The 22,936-nt window shown below is 39.6% G+C and overlaps 1 protein-coding gene across 5 annotated transcripts in view; it reads left to right on the plus strand.

The window, feature by feature from the left end:
- ntrk3b (neurotrophic tyrosine kinase, receptor, type 3b) overlaps positions 1-22,936 on the plus strand; it is a 227,127-nt gene that overhangs the window by 188,041 nt on the left and 16,150 nt on the right. For 3 of the 5 annotated variants that reach the window (XM_031309582.2, XM_031309581.2, XM_031309586.2), the window contains 4 exons: positions 11,679-11,809; positions 16,739-16,911; positions 18,740-18,983; positions 21,969-22,037. In XM_031309582.2, the coding sequence (XP_031165442.1) occupies positions 11,679-11,809; positions 16,739-16,911; positions 18,740-18,983; positions 21,969-22,037 (617 nt within the window). The remainder of the gene's footprint in view (positions 1-11,678; positions 11,810-16,738; positions 16,912-18,739; positions 18,984-21,968; positions 22,038-22,936) is intronic. The other 2 variants (XM_031309589.2, XM_031309590.2) reach the window with 1 other exon arrangement.

Consider the following 22,936-nt stretch of genomic DNA (forward strand, 5'->3'; position numbering starts at 1 on the left):
GCATTTTGAAACCAGCTCCATCAATAACAGTGAGGAGGAAGAGGAACAGTTTGTTGCTGTCATGCTGGCTTCTGTTTAAACAGCTGCATGTGATGGGAAATTGCCTGCTGCAGAGCTCACACCAGTGATTCCAGTGTGCCTTACCAGATGTATTATTCATGAGTGTTTCATCTTCAAGTCAATACTATATACAGTATATATTTCTATAAATTGTACCATCAGTTTAATAGTTCTAGTTACACCAAACAGAGTTGGAGAGAGGAAAGCCTGAGCGAAGAGTATCTCGGCTGTCAGGCTGTGGCACATAAAAACAGAACAAAAACACAAAAAAGAACAAATATGATCAAATTGTACTTGCCCTCTAGTTGAACCGGCAACCTGTACACTTTCAGTTGTAAACAAGCTTGAGATATTACGAGCATTACCAGAGAAGTGTTAGCACAGTTGTCATTGTGATGCCAATTTAAAAACATGAAGTGCTGTCATTCAATTGGTTCATCTTCTGGATGAACCGGTGGCCTCAGCTTTGGTTGCGGTAAACAGGCAAGCCGTGACTGATTAGAATATTCGTTGAGATCAGCTCTTTTTATTTTTTTCACTGGGGCTGAAAAAGACCAATCCAGGGGAAGTATAGCCGCATTAGGGAGATAAAGGCAGAAAAGGCAAAGGACAATTCTTTAGCCTAATGACAGATCCATATCTAGCCCAATTCGCTGTCTCCCAGCAAGTGGCTTTGTTTTATCATTCAGCTTGCTATTTTAATTACAGATTTGTCACATCCCGCTGGCCAAAATTAGACAACAGCTTTTGATGTTGGAGTATAGTGTGTAGCCTTTCATTATATCCATGTTATTAGGGATGTCACACATGGGCATAGCTCGGACTTACCACCACTCTGTCCCCTCTGCTTTCGGTGTAACAGGGACATACTTATGCTCAAGGTGACGTTTTTGAAGATTAAAATGTTTCCAGCAGAGACAAGAAGTGACTAATTTGGTAGCCTTAAAGCTCAGCAAATGAATTGAAATGTAGAGCAGATTGATTGAAAGGCAGTTATCATGCTCCAAGGCTATGATTCCATGAATTATAGTTAGAAACAGAAAAGCCCCACAGGCTTGCCAGTTGTGAATTTAAACAACTTACTTTAATTAGTTACTCAAGAAGTCCAAGATGAGTTCCTTTCAGCTCAGCCCAGAACGGAGCAAACTAGAAACTTCTTGGTAGAAAGAGCTCTAAAAAGGATGTTTGTTGATGCCAGGTGCAATCTAATGAAAACTGTTTCCAGATGGACCGAAACCACATTAAGATTCACTGAAGATCCCATCATCAGACAAACTTACAGACACAGTACAAAGTGCAAATGCAACTGCCGTTTCCAGTCCATGTACAGTACAACGACACAGAATGAGTAGTAAGCAATGAAAATGAAATAAATGAAAGAGTAAATTAAAAGTGTTTGCTTCTGCAGACATGCTTAATTGGTTTTCAAACCTTTTGCAATCTAGTGGTGAAATGCTAAAAACAAGCATAGAGTCAATTAAAATACCAAACCACTTCTATACATTTCTTGGCTCCTACCACTGTAAGCCAAGACAAACGTGTAATTTGATTACAGATATAAGACCTATTTTCTGAGAACATGTGCTGTGTACAAAAACACATTCAGTATAAAACTGGACCAAAGTGCTGCCAATTAAAGTAAGCTGTAAACCTAAAAGCACACTCTCATGAGTGTTGACAGGTCAGCACTAATATAATTAGTTAATTCCTTGCACAGAGCAGCAGTAGAATAAAACAAACTTACATAAATGTACTTTTCAGCCTTTATAGGAAGATTTTTACACTGTATCCGTGGGGACTAACAGCTCCGCTAAGATGTCAAATATAGCTACTTTGTGTTGGTAGTCACTTTTAAAGAACCTCCCCTGAGCAGCAAGTGTAAAGTACTTAGTGCTTAAGTGTACCTAATGCTTAAACTTTAATCATAATAACACTGAGGTTGAGCTTTGGGAGAAGCCATTGTCAAAAGGAAATCAATACACAATTATATCTCTATGTTTACGCATTGTAGAATGGAGCCACTAAGTGTTGAATATTAATTAGATGAGTAAGACATTATGAAATAACAGTTTGATTAAATTGTGTAAACTTATTTAAATAAATCAATATGTTCAAAGGTCAAATCATGAATGCTACTTTTTAAGACGGTGTTGTCACCAATCATCGCCTCATCTTTCAACCAATCACATGCCCCCTGGCCCTCCTAAGCAAGCTCAACAACTGCTACTACATTTAGCCAGTTAGTTAGTGGGAGCATCAACAATGCCCTTAGTAACTGGGAATCAACTAGTCTCGCTTTGCCAGACCCTCCTCCAAAGCGCGCTAAAGAAGGGTCTGACTACTCCACATAGCATTCAGAGATGGGAGGAAAACTTGCTCTGGTTTAATGGCATTTCTTTAAACCAATTACAATCGTCATGGGCAGCGCTAAGCTCCGCACAGAGCCGCTGTAAAATAGTTGTGTGAGAGAAAACTCAGATTGGACAGAAAGTCTAGCTAGCTGTCTGGATTTACCCTGCAGAGATCTGAGGAGCAGTTAACCATAGTCCTCACAAATCCACCAGAGTTTAAAATTCCAACACAAAGAAAGCGGAAGGAAACGGAAAATACATGCATCCGGCGGAATTTTCTGCAACACCGGAGCAATCCCGGGAAGTGGAACGCGAAGGATATAGACTCGAAATCAACCAACTAGCTTGTGCTGTAAATGTATTGAACACTTTGGGACTCCATATCGTTGGACGCAGTCTTCTGTATGTTTTATGAAATGCTACACTTTTTGTGCTTCTAGCTGCTACAGTAGTAGCTTAGTACATGGGCTTGGCCTGGTCTTTGATTCAGGGAATTTTGACATAATAAATGTAAACAGGATGATTTTATGGGAGATGCTTTTTCATTATACTGTTAGTGTAGCTAAGCTAGGCATAGGTGGTTATCACACACAAGCCAGAGTGTTCATTAAGGCCAGGCAGCAGAAACCCAGGCTGGGAGTCAGCCAGCCACAGCAGGTTAGGAGGAGATACCCACTGAGAGTCAACAGTAAGTGCTGGTTGTTCATGTCACAGTCGCACAACGATGCCAACAAACACAGAGCCCCTGTGCTGCAGTGAATTTAATGGCGGAGAGCTTTTTGTATGCTATTAGCTGCTGGATGAGTACCTCTCACCTAACTATTAGCTCCCTGTGGTGCTTGTTTTGTAGGCAAACTAAACTATGAGTACATTACAGTGATCTCAGTGAAGTTACTTTCCTTTGTAAGTCACAGTGACTATAAAACCTCAGAAGATAATCATTATCAATATATCTTTTTTTATCAAAGAATTGCTCTTATAATTGTAGCATTAATCAGACAATGTATGATTTATGTATTTAATACGTTTTGACTTGAAGTGGTAATGTTTTAAGACAGCTGGCCTAATGTAGCAGTGTCTTGTAACTGTATATACAAACTAACTAAAATGTAGAGCTGATGCAGGAAATGAGCATTTGTGAGGATGTCCTCAGTATAAATTCAATATTAAAGCATACACCCTGCAAAAGACATGTTGTCAATGATCAGGAGGCACACATCGATCGACCCACCGCACACACTCAGGAAAGCTGTCAGGCAGAAAAATACTCACGCACACACCTGTGAGGCAGAAACACACACATGAATGCACAAAGTTGGCAGTTAGATCGAGAAAAACACACACACGCACGCACACACACACACACACACACACACACACACACACACACACACACACACACACACACAAACACACACACATAAATACACACGCACACATACACACACAGAGACATACACACATAATGAAACTGGGGAAAGTTGGCAGGTAGTTGTTGTCAAACGCACACACGCACACATTCACGCACGCACAGGCACGCACACACACGCACACACACACACACACACACACACACACACACACACACACACATAACAAACATAATAACAACATATTAAACATCTGTCCCTTCCGAGCAGCCTGACCTGATTAGCTCAGTAAAATTTTTCGCAGTCTCTCAGCTTCCAGGGAGAATGTTTGCTGGCGTCTAGGCCTCAGGTGAGCCAGGACAAATGAATGATGCTAAGTTGGGGGATGGAGATTTAATCTCAGGGCTCTTCAGCGTGCTACTCTGGGTAAATGGCTGCGGGGCACAGGGAAAGTAAACCCTAGCCCTAACAGAGCCTCGTACTTCGGAAACCAGTCATGACAGCTGGCGATGCAAACTAAAATCAAAAGCAATTTGCTCAATATATCTGAAATAATTGCACCGATGTAAACTTGTCTAGTGTACTTACTCAGTGGATAACTGTCCATCTGGTCCCTCCAGTCTGGGTCGCCGTCCCCAATTTATTTTCGGGACATGGAAAAAAGTTTCATGTACAGCCCTATTTATCAGAGAGGGGAAATCTTCAGACTGTACCAAACACTGCGTCTCTTGGGTGTCGCGATGCAACAGGTCCCACTCCGTGCAACGCAGACACTCCTGTTGGGTGGCCATAGCTTCACAATGTCCTCAGGTACACCACCAGTTTCCTGAAGTACGAGGCTGTGTTGATAGCTCGCTCTCTCTCTCGTAGCCCTTTCACGGAGCTCCCGCAGCTCTTTGTTCAATAAACTGTCTGTACACTTACAAAGTTCTCAATGCTTCAATTAACATGTAGGGACCCTCATTATGCTACCGTTGAAGTTTGGTAATATTTTGAGCCTTTTTAGTGGTACAAAATAGCGATTCATTTTTACTTTCCCTGTGTCCCGAATACTAGCGTTGTAAGCTAATCGGCGGTCCGCGTTAGCTTCTTTCAAGCAACAAACACATTTGATTAGCATGAAAACATGTCCCAGAGAGAGACAGACATCCGTTATTAACCCCTGGGTTCATTTTGCGCCAGAATTGTCCTTTAACAATACATTACAAGGCCAATCCAACCACCATGCTGTGATGATAATATTCTGTTTTTTTGTTTTTTTTGTTATTTTGTTTTTGTTTTACATTTAAGTAGTATTATTATTATAGTCCACATAAGTTAAACAAGTTTGTTTTAACTGCATGAGGGGAGGAAAGAAATAATGGGAACAGTCACTCAGGATTAAGAAAATGTAATCTTGTCTTGAAGAAGAAGACAGTGTAAAACTGCTTTTACACATAAAAGGTGGTTGACAAGTGTTAGTGAGTGTGAACGGTGTGATTACTGTACACTAGAATTAAGGAATGTATGTTCTCCTGGATAATGAAAATGAAAATCACTTTTCACTCATGCATCAAATGCAATAAGATAAATATTCTGCATCAATAACCTCCCTAGTTGTACCACCATTTCTGCAGTGGAAGAATTGAGCTAAATGCATCTAGTGAAAATAGAGCTGTTCTGTTGATTACAGCCCCCTCTGACACATTCAATTAGCCAATGCAAATTAAGAAGTGTTTCAGTCTCATAACATTAGTTTGTAAATGGTTACACAACCTCTGAGAGTGAAAAGATGTGTTTTTGGCCAGTCTCTCCCGTCTGGATGTGGACGTTCTGTGTAGCAACCATGCCAGCATTACTTGCAAGTTTATGATTATAAATCAACAATTTCTTGTTTTATAATGTGAATTTTTGTAAAAGTGAAATGTTGGTCAGGACACAGAGAGAGTGCAGGAGATGAATTAAAGTTAATTTCTGGGATCAGAGGTTTTTTTCCTTAACTGACGACAGCACGACCAGTAATTGGTGTTTGGTGATTTGCAGGAGAGAAGATCTATTCAAACCCGTCTAGCTACAGTGTTTTAAATTATAAAGTAGATTTCAACAGCATTTCAGTGACTATATTTTTCAACATGTGACAGGTTTCACAGTATCTCCCAGTCATATTTCTTGGCAAAAACAGCTAAACAGTAAATTATCATAAATAACAGTGAGATGCCAGCGCAGTAACGGCAGCTTGTTTACGTCCCTCCTCTACCCGAATTGGTCTATAAGTAAACCTCTCAGCGCAATCACCATGTACTGATGGATGGGTTCATTTTTATGTCAACATCAGTCTTACTCTTACAGTATAACAATATGTCCCTGTAATGTATTATATTATTGGAGGCAATGTATGTCAATGTATCAGCCTGCTTAATAGAGTCTCCATGTAAGTATTTACATGGGTTTGAAAAGTTTCCAAATCTGGTGACAAAGTTGCTAAGTTGTTAGAGATGAAAAGTGACACTGGTGTTCTGCTACCGGATGAAGAGTCCACATAGCTTGTCAAGCTATGTTTCAGTCTCAAACTAATGTTATGAGACTGAAACACTTCTTAATTTGCATTGGCTAATTGAATGTGTCAGAGGGGGCAGCTCCACTGCAGAAATGGTGGTACAACTAGGGAGGTTATTGATGCGGAATATTTATCTTATTGCATTTGATGCATGAGTGAAAAGTGATTTTCATTTTCATTATCCAGGAGAACTTATTTTCTTTAATTCTGATGTACAGTAATCACACTGTTAGCACTCTCTAACACTTGTCAGCCACCTTTTATGTGTAAAAGCAGTTTTACACAGTTTTTCTTCAATACAAGATTACATGTTTTTAAACAGATGAAAAGGGACACTGGTGTTCTGTTACCAGATGAAGAGTCCACATAGCTTGTCAAGCTATAAGTTGAGTTCTCATCAGTTATTCTACTCAGTTGCAGTTCATTCTTGACACATTTTGACACTACAGTTAAGGCACATTTTGGTTTTCTGACTGAACGGTAATAACAGATCACAGTTTGTAACTTCTATTTTTTTTTTTTACATTTCATGGAGTAAAAGTGCAGAATAAATTAATCTAGCACCCAGTGAGGACAGACTATGTGGATAGTAGGCAAACATGTCAGACAGAAGAGTGAATTGTTCAAATAGTGAAGTAAGTGTTCCAATGAGTGTGCTTCAGTTGAGTTATTTTGCATAATGACAAATATAAAAGTGTAGATATTGTAATAAAAGTGATAAGATATGATTAAAACAGATGCTGTGAGATAAAAAGAAATCATTCTATAAAATCACCTCACCTCACTGCAAAGGAAAAGTAAAAGTCAAGAAAACACTCAAATACTAACTTCTAAGTAAAAGTTAGAAAAATCATATTATATTCTGGCATTGTGGGGTTAAAACAGTTTCTGAGCCTCCACCTGCTGATAGATGAAAACCTTCACATTTTTTGGCATTTCAACAACTATCTCATCCAGAAAAGCTTAATGTTGGGTGCAACAATAGTATAAGCTTCAATACCTGGATCATCAGCATGACAGGCAAGTGATAATAAGGCCAACAGTGATCCTTGAACGATCATGAACGATGGAGGAGTGCACGGAAGAGAATTAAAGTAAAAGATTATTCATATGTCTTAAAGAAAGTACATTAGTGGAGAAGTAGAGATAGGATTCAGTGGGCGATAGATGTTAAGTCTGGAAACTCTTGAGACTTGTGAAAAATATCTCTGTTTCTTTATCACCTGAGAAAGTGTGAAGACATTTGGCTTTCAAAATCCAGTCACATTTTGAATTAAAATGAATGTGTATCAACATGTTTTTTTCAGCTCATGGAAAGCAGATTTTCAGAGGATGAAGCTTTGACAGCAGTGATGTGAGTGCCCCTGGTGGGGCTCTCACCCGGCAAACTGGCTGCCAGTTTCTGCAGACACTTGCATTGTGATCTACTTTAAAACTGGGACATGTCTTCATATTTAACACTGATTTCAGAAAGGGTGTAAGATACTGTCTGACGGAAACACCAGGAGCAGGTGACATTTTTATATCAATCGCCTTCTCAACAGAAGACCAGATGGTGACTCTGGAGAAATGACATAAAAGAAGAAAAAACCCAGAGGAATGGTCCGACTGAACTAGTAATCGGTGTCTATGAATAAGGAAACATTCTAGAGATTACGCCACATGGTGAACTCCTTTTAAGTAAAGCTACAGCAAACTCTGCAAGAAATAAATGGAGCCGCTGCCTCCCATTTATTATCTCTAGCAGCAAATCCTATATAAGTTGTATAACGGGATCACAGGTTTCAAATAAATGAACTGAAACATCATGGTGTGGTACCCAATTACACCTAAGATATAGTCTGCTGTACTTACTGTATACTGTATTTAGTACATTGACTTAAACCATTTCCCCCAAACAGCAGTTGTCCAATTATTGCTTAGTAATTGCATAACTGGCAGTGCAGCTTGTCAAGCGCTGTGCATGGGGCTGTATCATATATATATATATATATATATATATATATATATATATATATATATATATATGTATATATATATATATATATATATATATATATATATGTATATATATATATATATATATATATGTGTGTAAAGAGTTTGGATAGTGTTTTTTACCCTCTCCAAAACCAAAAACGGCAGCAAAAGTTTAAGGAATGGATTAAACGGTGTGTTTGTCTGTGTAAGCTGTGAATGTTAGCATGCCTGGCTAACTAGCTTAGACTACGACCTACAGTAGAAACCCTACCCAAAGTTACTTCCAAGGCCAGCAGCAATTCATACTACAATTTGTGTGGTTACTAAAAAAATCCTATATAAGTTGTATAACGGGATCACAGGTTTCAAATAAATGAACTGAAACATCATGGTGTGGTACCCAATTACACCTAAGATATAGTCTGCTGTACTTACTGTATACTGTATTTAGTACATTGACTTAAACCATTTCCCCCAAACAGCAGTTGTCCAATTATTGCTTAGCAATTGCATAACTGGCAGTGCAGCTTGTCAAGCGCTGTGCATGGGGCTGTATCATATATATATATATATATATATATGTGTGTGTAAAGAGTTTGGATAGTGTTTTTTACCCTCTCCAAAACCAAAAACGGCAGCAAAAGTTTAAGGACGGTGTGTTTGTCTGTGTAAGCTGTGAATGTTAGCATGCCTGGCTAACTAGCTTAGACTACGACCTACAGTAGAAACCCTACCCAAAGTTACTTCCAAGGCCAGCAGCAATTCATACTACAATTTGTGTGGTTACTAAAAAAAGACCCCTAGAACATCTACTCTGTAGGCCTTGTAGGTCAAAGTTGTACAATGGCGCCACATTCTGTTTTACATTGCAGTGAAATCTTAAGCTCATTATGGTATAGATCAGATAAAGAGAAAGCATTACACAAACACTGACTATTCTGTCCTGGGACATGAAAAATAACATGACTTTTTAAATGGTGGCATTCCCCTTCATGTACTGTATAATTAATTATGGTTAAACAAATATGGACACCGATTGCTTGCAACCATTAGAATTTCCAAAGGTTCACATTTAATTTAATTTCTGAATCATGATTTGATTTAATAACTTTGTTTAGTGCTTTCACCTGTTTTCTTTCTCCTGTTGCAGAGCATTAAACAAGCTTGTTTCATTTCATTCATATCTTTAGGCAGAGAGATAACTACTACAGTGTACAAGCACTCACATCTTTACCTAGATGTCTTATCTGGAAACTATGGAAGGGTTAATGCCTGACCAGATGTCCATTATCAGGAATTAATGGACAACCGGTAGGCCATTAATTCCTGATTATGGACACCTTAAAGGGCATATACCATGGTCACTTGCCAAAGAACATTTTTATGACCATTAATTTATATTTTCATGCATTTTGCAATTAAAATCCAGTTATTTTAAATAATAACTCTGTTTCCCTGGTAAGGTTCAGACTAATACCTGGAACAATCATTCCCATCCCTTAAGGTTCTTATGCAATGGAAACGTTGTCCACTTCTCCAGTAAATAAAACAGACCTTGGATACGACCTGGCAACGGGAGTTATTTCTAGTCCGCTTAAATCACCCCTTTGGCTCAGCTATGAGCCAGAGTTTAGCCAGAAAGCTAATGTGATGCTAGCAAGATTCAAAGTGAATAATCTTGTGCACGGTTGACAATCAGTAAATATAATTTGACAGTATGTATAACAACAAGAGAGGCTAGCTATCAAGCCATGTCATTGTCAACAAATGATACACCATGTGTACTGTCGGCTGCAGTCTGAAGTAGCGAGTTGAACAGTGAATGAATGGGATTTGAGATGATCTCTAAATGTGAAGTAAGTTCAGATCCGGCGGTGTAACTTACTAACATCCTGTAGTGTTCAGAGGAAGAGGCACTGAAGGACTTCATTTAGTGTTGCAAATAATATATTCAGATTTTTATTTTATTTTATGTAGCGCATTCATTTGGAACAGTAAACAGACAGTTTCACTGGAACTACTTAGGTCTCCTGTATCACTTTTTAATGTACACCCTGCAGCCAATCATAATCAAGTATTCACCCAGACTATGCTATACTGTATGTATAAATATATAAGTGTGTTTATGTGTACACTATTATAAAAGCAGTTGAATTTTAATGGTTAACCTACAAGCTGTCATGTTTTATTCAGAGTAAGGCATAAAAAGCAGTTCTATCAGGAGCCAGCGAATCCTACACTTTTTCAACTCTTTCATATTTGGCAGATATCAGGGTTAAAGTTTTACCCCTGAAACATACCAGGCTCCATATTTCTGTCTTACTATTTCTCTTTCTTCCTCTATCTGTCTTTCTCACTTATCCTGCCTCTTACTCTCATGACTGTGGTCAACTTGCAAGTTTTGTTAGGCTAATCAATAGGACAGGACGCTTCAGTTCTATGATCACAAAGACTGCAGTTAATAAAAATAAAGATTGAAGGTCACAATGTCTTAAATGCATATATATATATATATATATATATATATATATATATATATCCTGTAACTCTAAAATGATCCTGTTAGAGAGAGTTATTAGGAAAGAATAGAATATGACATATAGAGAGAGAGAGAGCTTAGCTAGTTGTTTATTTTACCTCACAGAGATTTTTCAGAAGTAGACATTTTACAATTTTGTTCTCATTAGAAAAAGTCCCCCTGTATTGTTTCAATGCCAACAGGAAAAAAAACAAGGAATCCAGATAAGTGATTTGCAGCTCTGCAGGTCCAGTGTCATCTCACTTTGGAGATTTAAAACCACTTGAACCCTAATGTTCCCAATATTCTCTTTTAAGTAGCTTCAAAGTCAAATAAACATTTTTTTTTTTTTTGCAGTTTGACAATGTCACATATTCGGTAACTGCTTCACTGAAGCTGTATCACACTTGTATTGAGAGAAATATTCAAATATTCAAGATGTTATTTTATGGATTCACGATTACATCAAAAAGAAAATGTAAGATGTGTTGTGCATCATTTTCTAATCCCTTTCTTGTTATTTTGCATGATATATTTAATACTGCGTCTTTAGAAACTTGAGATCTTGACTAGAATTTAAAATAGTACAAAGTAGCTGCACCCACAGTACAGCACATACAGAGGCCAGTACTCTCTCTCTCTCTTTCTCTCTGCTTCTCTTGTCTTTCACTGCTTCATAATCTCTCGGTCTCCTTTTTGCCTCTCTTTTTTCTCTTTTGCATGTGTCAATTCTCCTGCTTTAGAGATGATGACATTCATGTGGGGTGAAATTATCCCTCTAAATATATTTTTCTAATATCTAGCATGTTTTGTAGTCCTATAATAATTGACTTAAGTTTAATACCTTCCTGCCTGTGGTTTAGTTGTCCAGCATATAAAGCGGAGAGACATCATCCTGAAGAGGGAGTTGGGTGAAGGAGCATTCGGAAAAGTCTTCCTGGCAGAGTGCTACAACCTCAGCCCCACCAAGGACAAGATGCTGGTAGCTGTCAAGGTATGTGTTCTCTGTGTGTGTGTGTGTGTGTGTGTTGTGAAAGCACAAAAGGAATCATTTGACATTTTGGGTAATACATTTTCTCAATTCCCTTTCTTGTGAGAGTTGGATAAGAAAAGATGAAGAAGATCACCACTTATATCCATATGAAAATATGATGAAGCTACGACTGGAAACAGGGGGAACATCTATCCTTATCTTCAATATAGTGCTTTCAATAATTCCACAATGGAACAAAACAAGTAGTGTTCATGTACACTACTTACTGCTAGCAACCCCACAATGCAATGCAGTGCGTCTCTTTTTATAGATTTGAAAAGCACACGTGCAGTTGGGCCAAAAGTTAGGTGAGCCTTCCTACGTAAGCCCAGTAGGCATGTTGAATCACACTTTGACCTATCACTAGGTCCTGCAGTGGGCTGTGCCATCATAAATCTAGTGAGCCCTCTGACACCATTCTCTAGCTCTGAGCTAACTTACCTTTAAGCTGCCTTTAAATCCTACTCTTACCCAAGCAAAGAGAAGACACTCAGTGGCATAACCCGGCCTTGTGTCTGTATCTGCTTAGGTTACAGTGGCTGGCCCAACTTGCTTGATAAGCAGTTTAATGTGAATGTCATTGCCTACTCCACAGTCCAACAACCATCACCCTATACATCTGCTGGTTCCACTAGTCCTACCAATAGTCACTAGATAGCTAGTCTATATAGACAACGTTTCATTTACGGGATTGTTCCAGTGCCACCAGTGGTGGCATGTCCCTCACCTCCCACTTTCTTTGTATTGGCATCCTAAACTTCGGTTGATTTGAGAAACACCCTCCGAGCCAACTGACCACCAGTAGAATTCTCATTACACACTCGACAGCCATTTTAATTCCAGAGCTCGCCTCCCTACGTTCACATGTTCCACCAAAACAAGTTCATTCATGAGGCTATTTTGCAGAGGCACCGTTGCTGCGTCTGGCGCTTAGCACCGCCCAAGATAATTGTGATTGGTTTAAAGAAATGCTAGACCACGTTTTTCTCCTATCCAGGAATGTTGTGTGGACTAGCCAGACCTTCCTCTGCAGTGCTGTGGAGGAAGGTCTGGCAATGCGAGACTACTAGTTAGCAAGCCTTCTGGCACAAGCAACTCTGCAACTCTACTCCTGTTACTGATGACGCAAAATTATGAGAATTAGTATGAGTCCAAAATCCCAATTTGCTGCTCACTATGGAGTAAACTACTTAGTGTTACATAGGGAGACTGGAGTGTGGCACATAAGCTAGGCTAAGCTTACTGTCTCCTGATTGTTGCTGTATAGTTAATGGACACATATTAGAGTTGCATCAATCTTCTTTTCTAACTCCCAGCAAGAATGTGATTAAGCATATTTTCTATTAACTATTACTGAAAATGACAGTTTGGGAGGAAAAAAAGGTTCAGCGGGGGATCGCAGAAAATCCCTACCATTGTTCTCTCTAATGGTGTTTTTCCATCACATGGTACCTGCTCGACTCGCCTCGACTCTACTCGCCTTTTTTGGTTTTCCATTACAAAAAAAAGTCCCTGGTATCTGCCAACAGGTACTTTATTTAGTATCACCTCCATTGAGGTTCCAAGCAAGCTGAGGCGATACCAAAAGGTGAGGTGAAAACCTGCAGACTACTGATTGGTCAGAGAGAATCTTCACTAATCACTGCGTCATCATTGCTAGAGACAGACGGGGGTGTCCTGAACAAACCCGCCATTTTTAAATAGTTTAGCCAGCGGTGTTTTTTTTGCTGCCTCCAGCTTCTTTAGAAACTAAATGTGTCTTCTGGCAAACAGCCACATGCTGAGAGTCAAAAACAACACACACCTTCCACGTTCTGTGTGTGTGTGTGTCGCGTTAGGTCACGGCAGTTTCCTGCGGCATCGCTATGACGACCAGCCACGCTCACCTCAGGCATGAGGAGGTACTAAATCTGCAATGGAACAAGGAGGACGGGGCACCGCACAGTCAAGTCAAGTCGAGCCGAGTAGAGTAGAGTAGAGCCGAGCTGGTACCATGTAATGGAAAAAGGCCATTAGCTCCCATTAACATGGTGTACAGTAGGTTGAATCACTACCATGTTACACAATAGTTGTCACTGATCAAGGTTGGCATTACAGACATTTACTAATACGAAAATCAAGAATGAATATTGTTAGTAGGGAGATTTGGCATCTTTAACTTGAGACACAATGTAGACAAAAATAAATAAAGTGGTTGGTTTGGTGGCTAAGGGCTCTCCTACCGGGGGTTGGGTTCCCCAGTCTTTACCTGTCTTTGTACCCATTCAAAACCTGTTTAACTATCAGCCAAGAGACCTGCAATTACTGTCAAACAAAGTTAATACTCCAGTGAACATGATGCTTTGTTTTGAAGAGCTTAAAGCGTTGAGAACCATTGCACATGCGTGGTGGCTCTCAATGCTTTCAAAGTGCTCAACATTAGGTTGTGCTTGCCAGCTCCCAGTGTGAATATGCATCCACTGTATGAATGTGAAGCAGGGTGATACTGAGTATGAGGTTGCAGACTCAGCAAACCTAGAAAAAGAAAATTCAGTCAGAAAACCGCCCTGACCTTGACAGTGAGTGTTTTGTGGAAAATAATAAAAGAGGCGATCACATTCCAGACAGGAAAAGTTAGTGGAGGAGTTAAGATGAAGATGATGGAGAGTCTGGCTGTCACTTCCTTTTCTTAGCATTACAGAATACATTTATAATAAGCCTCCTTTACAATGACTTCTTTATTTGCACAATAACGCAACACAATGCAATGTGCATTTTCATCTGGACATGTTCCTGTATGTGATAAAGCAGAAAGAGGCTCTCTGAATACACTTAAAGGTCAACAAAGGGAAAATTCATTGCAGCGCGTTGCCTCAATTTATTGTAGTCAGTATTGTTTTGGAGGGATGCCCAGACACAAAACATTTCCTTAAGAGTGCGGTTTGATTTGGTAATAGAGTTTTATGGCCATTTTACCTACTCTGCCGTACATCTCAACCACCTCCAGCACTTCACTGCAAGAACAGCACATATGAATAAATGTATTTCCATCCCAAGGTCTTTCCATCTGTAATAACGTCAGCAGCACGCTGAGAAAGCAGGACTCCAGGCCAAGGAGATCAAGAGAGGCAACTTGCTGTGTTTTCTTGTTACGGATGATGTGTCAAGAGTCTTTTTTCTCCAACAGAGGCTGCAATAAAGCATGCTATTACTGTTATTTGATTTGTTTTCCTTTTATCTGATACTGGCACCTTCAATTGACATATTACAAGATTTGTTGTGTACTCCACTTCAAAGGAGTTCAAGGCACTCCCTGCTTGATCCGTGAACCAATCAGATCAATTTGTTTTGTGTAAAGTTGTTTCAGCCAGCTGCCTAAAAACTATGTACAGGGTTATTAGGTGGATATAATGCATATCCACCTACTGTACACTGTATTACTAAATAACAGATTAAATGCTGTTCAATCAGGACAGACTACTTCACATTTTCAAAGCTTTATATATACTATATATATATATATATATTTCCTATATATATATATATATATATATATATATATATATATATATATATATATATATATATATATATATATATATTTTATTTTATATTTAACAGAATTTTGTGTAGGCCCAATCTTGTGTTTACCATTGACTGACGAACCCAAAAATCCAACGGCAACTGTTTTCCCCCTGCTATCTTCTCTATTCCCATGGAGTCAAGCTTGTGCTGGTAGGATAAAAGGAGGAGGTGGGCAAACAAGCGCATCGACAACATGAGCTGGAAGCAGTAACAAAAGGGAACAGATGATTGGGTATAAAGAAAGAGTTCCAAAGATACTGTATGACGTCCAACCTTGTATATTGTGGTGTTAAGCCCTCACATAGGGCCTCTCATCTTTATCTAAATATCTTGTAGAAAACTATGGAAGGGTTAATGCCTGACGAAATGTCCATCATCAGGAATTAATAGACGATGGTGAGGCCAACAACATGAGACGTCTACAGCCATAAAATTGTTAGAACTTACTGGGGACCTTGAATATCTATGCCAAATTTCATGCTAAATCAATTAGCAGTTGATGAGCCATCTCACTCAAAAACAAATCTGCCAGCCCCATTGTGGTGCTAGAGGAAAAGTGGGGTGATTAAGTCAGTGGGAATAATCCACTGTGGACCATGAATGTCTGTACATAATTTTGTGACAATCCATCCAATAGTTGTTGTGATATTTCAGTGTGGACCAAAGTGAAGGACTGACGAACTACAGACATTGTCAACCATACGTCCACGCCTTTAGCATGGCTCCAAATTGAAGGACAATTTGGGTGTACTGAATGGACGATTCAAACCAAAGAGGAGTTAACTAATTGAATTATAGAGAAAGGTAGGCAAAAGATGAAGAGCACAGGGTAAAACTTACAATGTTGCACACGTTTGGGGCCAGACACAGGATGTGGACAAATTTAAGGTGTGTTCCTGGAAGGGCCGGACGTCTAGGCTAAACCAAGGACAGGGTTTATTATATGCCTTCTCTACAGGGGACATGGTTTTGGTCTTAAACCTCACCATGATTAAAATGTATCAATTTGTAGTCAAACATTTTCAATTTCATGTTCAGGAAGTTGCCCTCATATGTTTTGCTTCAAAGAATGAACAAGCAATTTATGTACCAGTATAATTATAATGATAACGTACAACATTTATCTGGAGTTACAGTATATATAGTTTTATACCTGGCTTCCATCATCAATCACTGGAATTTACCATTAGACAAATGACTGACACAATGGACTGTAATGAGCTAAGGACTACAATGGATACATTGGTTGATTTCGCCAAACTTGGACTGTGACAGGCCACCATCCATTTCCATGCGTTAAGATTACTTTTGTATTTTCCCTTTCAGACACTGAAAGATCCCAACCTGTCGGCAAGAAAGGACTTCCAGAGGGAGGCAGAGCTGCTGACCAATCTGCAGCATGACCATATCGTTAAATTCTACGGAGTGTGTGTAGACGGAGATCCTCTCATCATGGTGTTCGAATACATGAAGCATGGAGACCTCAACAAATTCCTCAGGTCAGTTCTTCACTGAAGGTTAAGTCAATTTAACCGTAATGTATCAGGGTATGCTGGTGGAGCAAATTAGAAATTCATCATATGAACAGACAGTAGCAAACTATAGTGGGTGAAAGCCTAATTGGTGTGTGTGTGTGTGTGTGTGTGTGGGTGGCATATTCACTCAAGGTACTGGTGTGACTTGTAGAAAGAATTGTCCACCAACGTATTAACAGTAAGTAAGTGTAAAACTTGATACGATGCAATATCCAGCCAACTTCACAGCTTTCTGGGTTAGCAAACATGAGTGCTTTAGCTTTTGTTCTGTAATGTCAGTCTGTACCGAGGGAAGTGACCTCTGATAAGCTTCAACAAAGGCGACATGATGCCTGTACAGCAAGCCCTTTGGTAATGGGAAGCTTCACTGGAGTTGATGTCAGTGCGTACAAGAGGAGTCTGGGACAGAAGTGTGTTGTTTCAAGTGCATTGACAGCAGCTGTGTGTGTGTGTGTGTGTGTGTGTGTATGTGTGTGTGTGGTCTATCTTGTTTTTGAAGTTTGTGCAATAGTTGAAAAGATGACATGTTACAGTTGAGTGTGTATGTGATTCAAGAGTGCGTGAAGACTTTCTGTTGGGAAATCATTCCTGAAATGAAAGGCAATGTCGCGAATGATGAAATTCTTTCATGCAAGGTGCAAGACGCAGCTGATTTCTGGTCTATTTGTCCTGTTGGTCACATTTAACAAATGAAATGTGTGGGGAATCGGTAGGAATGAATAGAGTATCTGATGTGCGCGTCCAGCTCAACCTTCAGATAAAGGAAGAGGGCGACCTGCACTCATTCAGCCAATAGTAGATTTCTCTGAAGTAAAAGAGAGGTAGAAAGACACACTAAGGAAGAGTACTACTAATCCCTCTACAGTAAGGCTGAATTATTCCACACCGAGATGGTAAAAGAAAGACAGCCTGAGAGAGAGAGTGGGAGAAATTCCAGCTGTAGTCACAGTGACGAGAAGGACCTTCTCACAGGAAATGAGTTGTTCATTGTCACCCACAAATGCTCTGGTAAATGTACAACTTAGAGTACCTTGATGAAATTCCTGAGCCTTGGTTAAAATTCCTGACAGGCTGGGATATGCAAAATTGTGGCAAAAACTGCTCCAAACCACCAAAGACTCAGCCCCAAAAATAATAGAAACTGACACTTAACAGTTTATCATTGCAAATAAAGCTGCCTGGGTACTTGCAGGGTATAGTTAGTGTGTTAATATTTCTTGCAGTCTGTCTTTGTTATGTTAATTATTCTCAAAAAATACAAAGAAGCACCAACACTGCCAGGACAAGGGTTTATTAGGACTCTAAGGAGCTTTGGGTTACTTCTTAAAGGGGCAGTGATGTCACAGTCTGTCGTGCTGAAAAGGCTCTAAAGGTTCCCACTTCCAGTTGTTAAAGTGAGATTATGTAATAAAATAAAGGAAGACATGACACAAATATATTATATTAATATTCCATGAGAAATTAAATGTTTAATTCCTAAGCAATAAAACATACCACAAGTCAATACAGGCTGATGCAGACTTATTTGGTCTATAACCACAGGTGTATTGTGGCTAATGTTAGCCCACTCTAGATAGATATTGCTTCATGACGGACATTGCTGAGTCAGTTCAGTAACGCTAGGACTCTTCACTACTTGTGACTGTTTCAGAACATTTAGTTAGCCTGCAATTTCCACTTCTGGCCACAGTGGCCGCTAGTCTCACTTTAAAAACAGAGAAGAGAGGACTCCATCATCAATATTAGTTCTTCAAATCAAATCAATGTGTGTTGTTTTTTTTTTGTAACCCAGAGCCCACGGCCCAGACGCCATGATCCTGGTAGATGGCCAGCCACTGCAGTCTAACGGAGAGCTGGGCCTTTCCCAGATGCTGCACATCGCCACTCAGATTGCCTCGGGCATGGTCTACCTGGGCTCACAGCACTTTGTCCACAGAGATCTTGCAACCCGTAATTGTCTGGTGGGCAATGGCCTGTTGGTTAAGATTGGAGACTTCGGCATGTCCAGGGACATTTACAGCAGTGACTACTACAGGGTAAGACTTCACCACCATTCTAATTTATGCCTGTCTTTTCCATCAAAATACTGGGGGGCTAGAGACGTTTCAGAGGTCAGACCCCCAAAGTGATAAAGATGAAAGAAATGTTCATTTTTGCCACACTTAAAATATGTTTTCCATAGAAACTATGTTCCACCTATGTTCAAATGGAAAAAATGTCACTATGCCCTGGGGATGTCACGATACCATGAATATAGTAGTCAGTACCGATACCACCAAAAGTACACAATACTCCATACCAAAGTCAATACCACGGTGTGTAAAAAAATAAATAAATAAAAGAAAAATAATTGAGCGTTAATTCCTTTATTTATACATTTGAGGGGAGGGGGGGGCAGTCTCATGTCACTCTTTTTTCAGTTTTTTTTGTTTCAACAACTTCATTAATTTGACAACACATGTGCAGCATTCAGCAAACGCACTGCAAATATCACAACACAACCAAATACATAAACGCACTGCAAATAAAAAACAATGCAAAAAGAAAAGCACACAAACCGCGAAAAAAGAAGCGATGCAAAAAGAAAAACAACTTCATTAATTTGACAACACATGCGCGGTATTCAGCAAACGCACTGCAAATATCACAACACAACCAAATACATAAACGCACTGCAAATATGAAACGATGCAAAAAGAAAAGCACACAAACCCAGAAAACAAATGCAACAAAAAAACGCTGCATCCAGATTACACAACGGAAGTTCTCCAGACCTCTAGAGGGAGCAGCTAGGGGAACAGCTGGATTTTCGACTGTTATTAACCGATATGAAATTCATATTATTATTTTTATTATTATTATTAATAACATAATATATTATTAATATACAGTGTATGCTCCCGTCTCATGCCCTCCCGGCTGGTGCTGTCCCCGAGCTTCGGCTTTTCAAAATAAAAGCTCACGTCTGGTCCGCTCTGTGTTTGTACTTTGGTGTGTTGGATGTTTGTGAACTAAACAGTACGGCAATCATACTGATGATACAATAACCTTTTCAGCAGATGTCTTAGTTACAACACGTTGGAGTTAGCAAAGCAGTTTTGTGTTTATATGTGCGGGCGGGATTTATTCAGTTTGATAAATCCCACGGTAAATTGGCTGGTTTACTAAACAGGGAGGGACTATACATCCTGTCTGGTTTTTGTATTTCAAGAGTGAATTGCTCCACAATATGAATACAGATTGATCACTTATTTTGTTGGTAACCGTTGTTGTATAATCACAATATTACACTTGAGGAGGCCTACACTTCAGTCATTTCGGACCTCGAAATGAAACCCTCTCATGTAATATGGCTTAAACAAACGTCAACGTTAAACGCTGATGCAGTTTTAATGTTTTATCACCACGAGTTTACAGACGTCTCTGCTGATTGAGTATCAGCTGGGACCTGAGCCGAGACACACCCACCAAACCAGAGAAAACATATCTCAAACATAGATTTAATATTTACAGTCTCTCTCTCTCTCTCTCTCTCTCTCTCTCCCTCCCTCTCTCCCCGTGGGGTTGAAAATCCAGCTGTTCCCCTAGCTGCTCCCTCTAGAGGCCTGGAGAACTTCCGTTGTGTAATCTGGATGCAGCGTTTTTTTGTTGCATTTGTTTTCTGGGTTTGTGTGCTTTTCTTTTTGCATCGTTTCATATTTGCAGCGCGTTTATGTATTTGGTTGTGTTGTGTGTCTTTGCAGTGCGTTTATGTATTTGGTTGTGTTGTGATATTTGCAGTGCGTTTGCTGAATGCTGCGCATGTGTTGTCAAATTAATGAAGTTGTTTTTCTTTTTGCATCGCTTCTTTTTTCGGGGTTTGCGTGCTTTTCTTTTTGCATCGTTTTTTATTTGCAGTGCGTTTATGTATTTGGTTGTGTTGTGGTATTTGCAGTGCGTTTGCTGAATGCTGCACATGTGTTGTCAAATTAATGAAGTTGTTTTCTTAATTTACTTGTGTTTTGTCTATTTGCGTGTGTTTTCTTAAGTTGCAGGGCGTCTGCCCCTGTCGGCCACCGTAGTTTTTTCATATAAAACCGTGCAGGTTAAAGTTAACTTTACTGACGTTATAGAAGTCGGCTAAAACAAGCGCTAAAGTTAGCTAATGTCAGCTATCGCAGCTAACGTTGTGACAGACAACAGCAGAGAGAAACAGACTTTACTTTCTGTCTGCAGTCAAGCCGTTCTGCACGGCAGCGGAGATGAGGTGCTCTGTTTTTCTGTGCTGGTGGTCGTTCTTTTTCATCTCCAGCAATTAGCGGCAGACTACAACACTTAGGCGTATACTGCCCTCGTCAGGTCCGGAAGAATTGTATCCCCCGGTATGTACGGTACTGTAGAGTGCCATCACGTTTTGAGAATTTTGGTACAGACTTGTTACCGAAGTACCGGGTCTCGTTACATCCCTACTATGTCCCTTCCTGTACATTTTAACACAAGGCACATGCAGTAAGGCATACGCCTTACTAGACTCCACCTGAACCAAAAAAAGGAAATTTTAGTTATGGATGTTCACAATACTTTTACTTTGTTTGTAATTGAGTCCAAATCAACCCTAAATAAATCCTTTGGGCCTGCTAACTAAAAATATATTTCTAAGGGGTCAAGACTGCTGCTCTTTTTTGGGTTGTTTTTTTGTTTATACGTTTTTGTTTCCTTTTCTACGGCGAGTTAACAGCTCTCCCACACCAGCCCTCATACATTCCTGTGAGGACGAAGAGGTTCAGAAGTGTGGTAGGAGCCTCCAGCCTGATGCTTGGAGGCTTGTTTATATAGCTTCCAATTCATGTCCTCTCTACTGTTTAACACTATTAGCAACTCTGAACACTGCAAACCAGGCGGCTACTGCTGGGCTGAAGATTTTAGCATTTTGCTGAATAAATAAGTGGAAATTATGGAATGATGGCTGCTACATATCTGGATCCCTTGAACAGCCTGGTCTTGTGAAATGACTTTAGGTGCGTCTGATTTTGTTTTCCCAGCGTGGCAGCTGGGCCAGTTCGGACCGTGCTGGGGGCAACGCCAGCAGTTATGAAGTACTTGCCTGCTGGGTGAGCAGCTCTGCACACATAAAATGATTTGTAAGGAAATTTGAGTGAGATGTCTTTAGTGTTTGGTACATTGCTCCTCCATGCACACCATCTGTGTGGTGTGTATATTATTAAAATCTGAATATTTTGTTTGGGTTGTTAAAGAATTATGGCAAAAGTGTGTGTGTGTGTGTGTGTGTGTGTGTGTGTGTGTGTGTGTGTGTTTTGGCCCTGTGGATAGACAAGTTTTAGGTGGTCAATGAGGACAGGAATATAACAAATCCGTACTCTGACTTTATTAAAAATGGTCATTCATATTTCTGTTTAAAGATCTCTGATCACAGCAGAGCAGTGGGAGGGAGGCTTTTAAGACCAAATAACATAAAACTTAACAACTCAAACATACGTAAATTCCAACATTTTCTTAATCTAAGACCAGTTTCTCAACCGAATTAAATTTTGTGCTCATGTGAAACAATTTAAATTACAGAATATCACAGACTTTCCTTGTGCTCTGTGACATAGCTTAATGGCATATATTTATTTTCCAGCCCCACTCCTGAAATGTAATAGTCCAACCTTATTGTGGGTTTAGCATCAATGCCATATAAATACTCTACTCACAGTCTTGAACACTAATAAGCTCTTTGTGGAGGAGGATAATTGAATGTTTAGACACTGGCGGCTTCATGTAGGCCAGTTTTATGGTAGCTGTGGTTACTACTATGATCTTATGCTATTCATCTTGCATGTAGGTTTGTGCAGCATCAAGTCTCCCTGTTCCAATAATAGGAGTATGCACACAGGGATTTTGTGTGTGTTTCATCTGAATAATTATTATTCCACGGAGGCTTATGAATTCATGTTTGGGCTCACTGTAGTAGCCTGAGATGCACATACAAACAAAACCCTCTAAAAAA

This window comes from Sander lucioperca, chromosome 3 (assembly GCF_008315115.2).
Source record: "Sander lucioperca isolate FBNREF2018 chromosome 3, SLUC_FBN_1.2, whole genome shotgun sequence".
NCBI classification, from domain to species: domain Eukaryota; kingdom Metazoa; phylum Chordata; class Actinopteri; order Perciformes; family Percidae; genus Sander; species Sander lucioperca.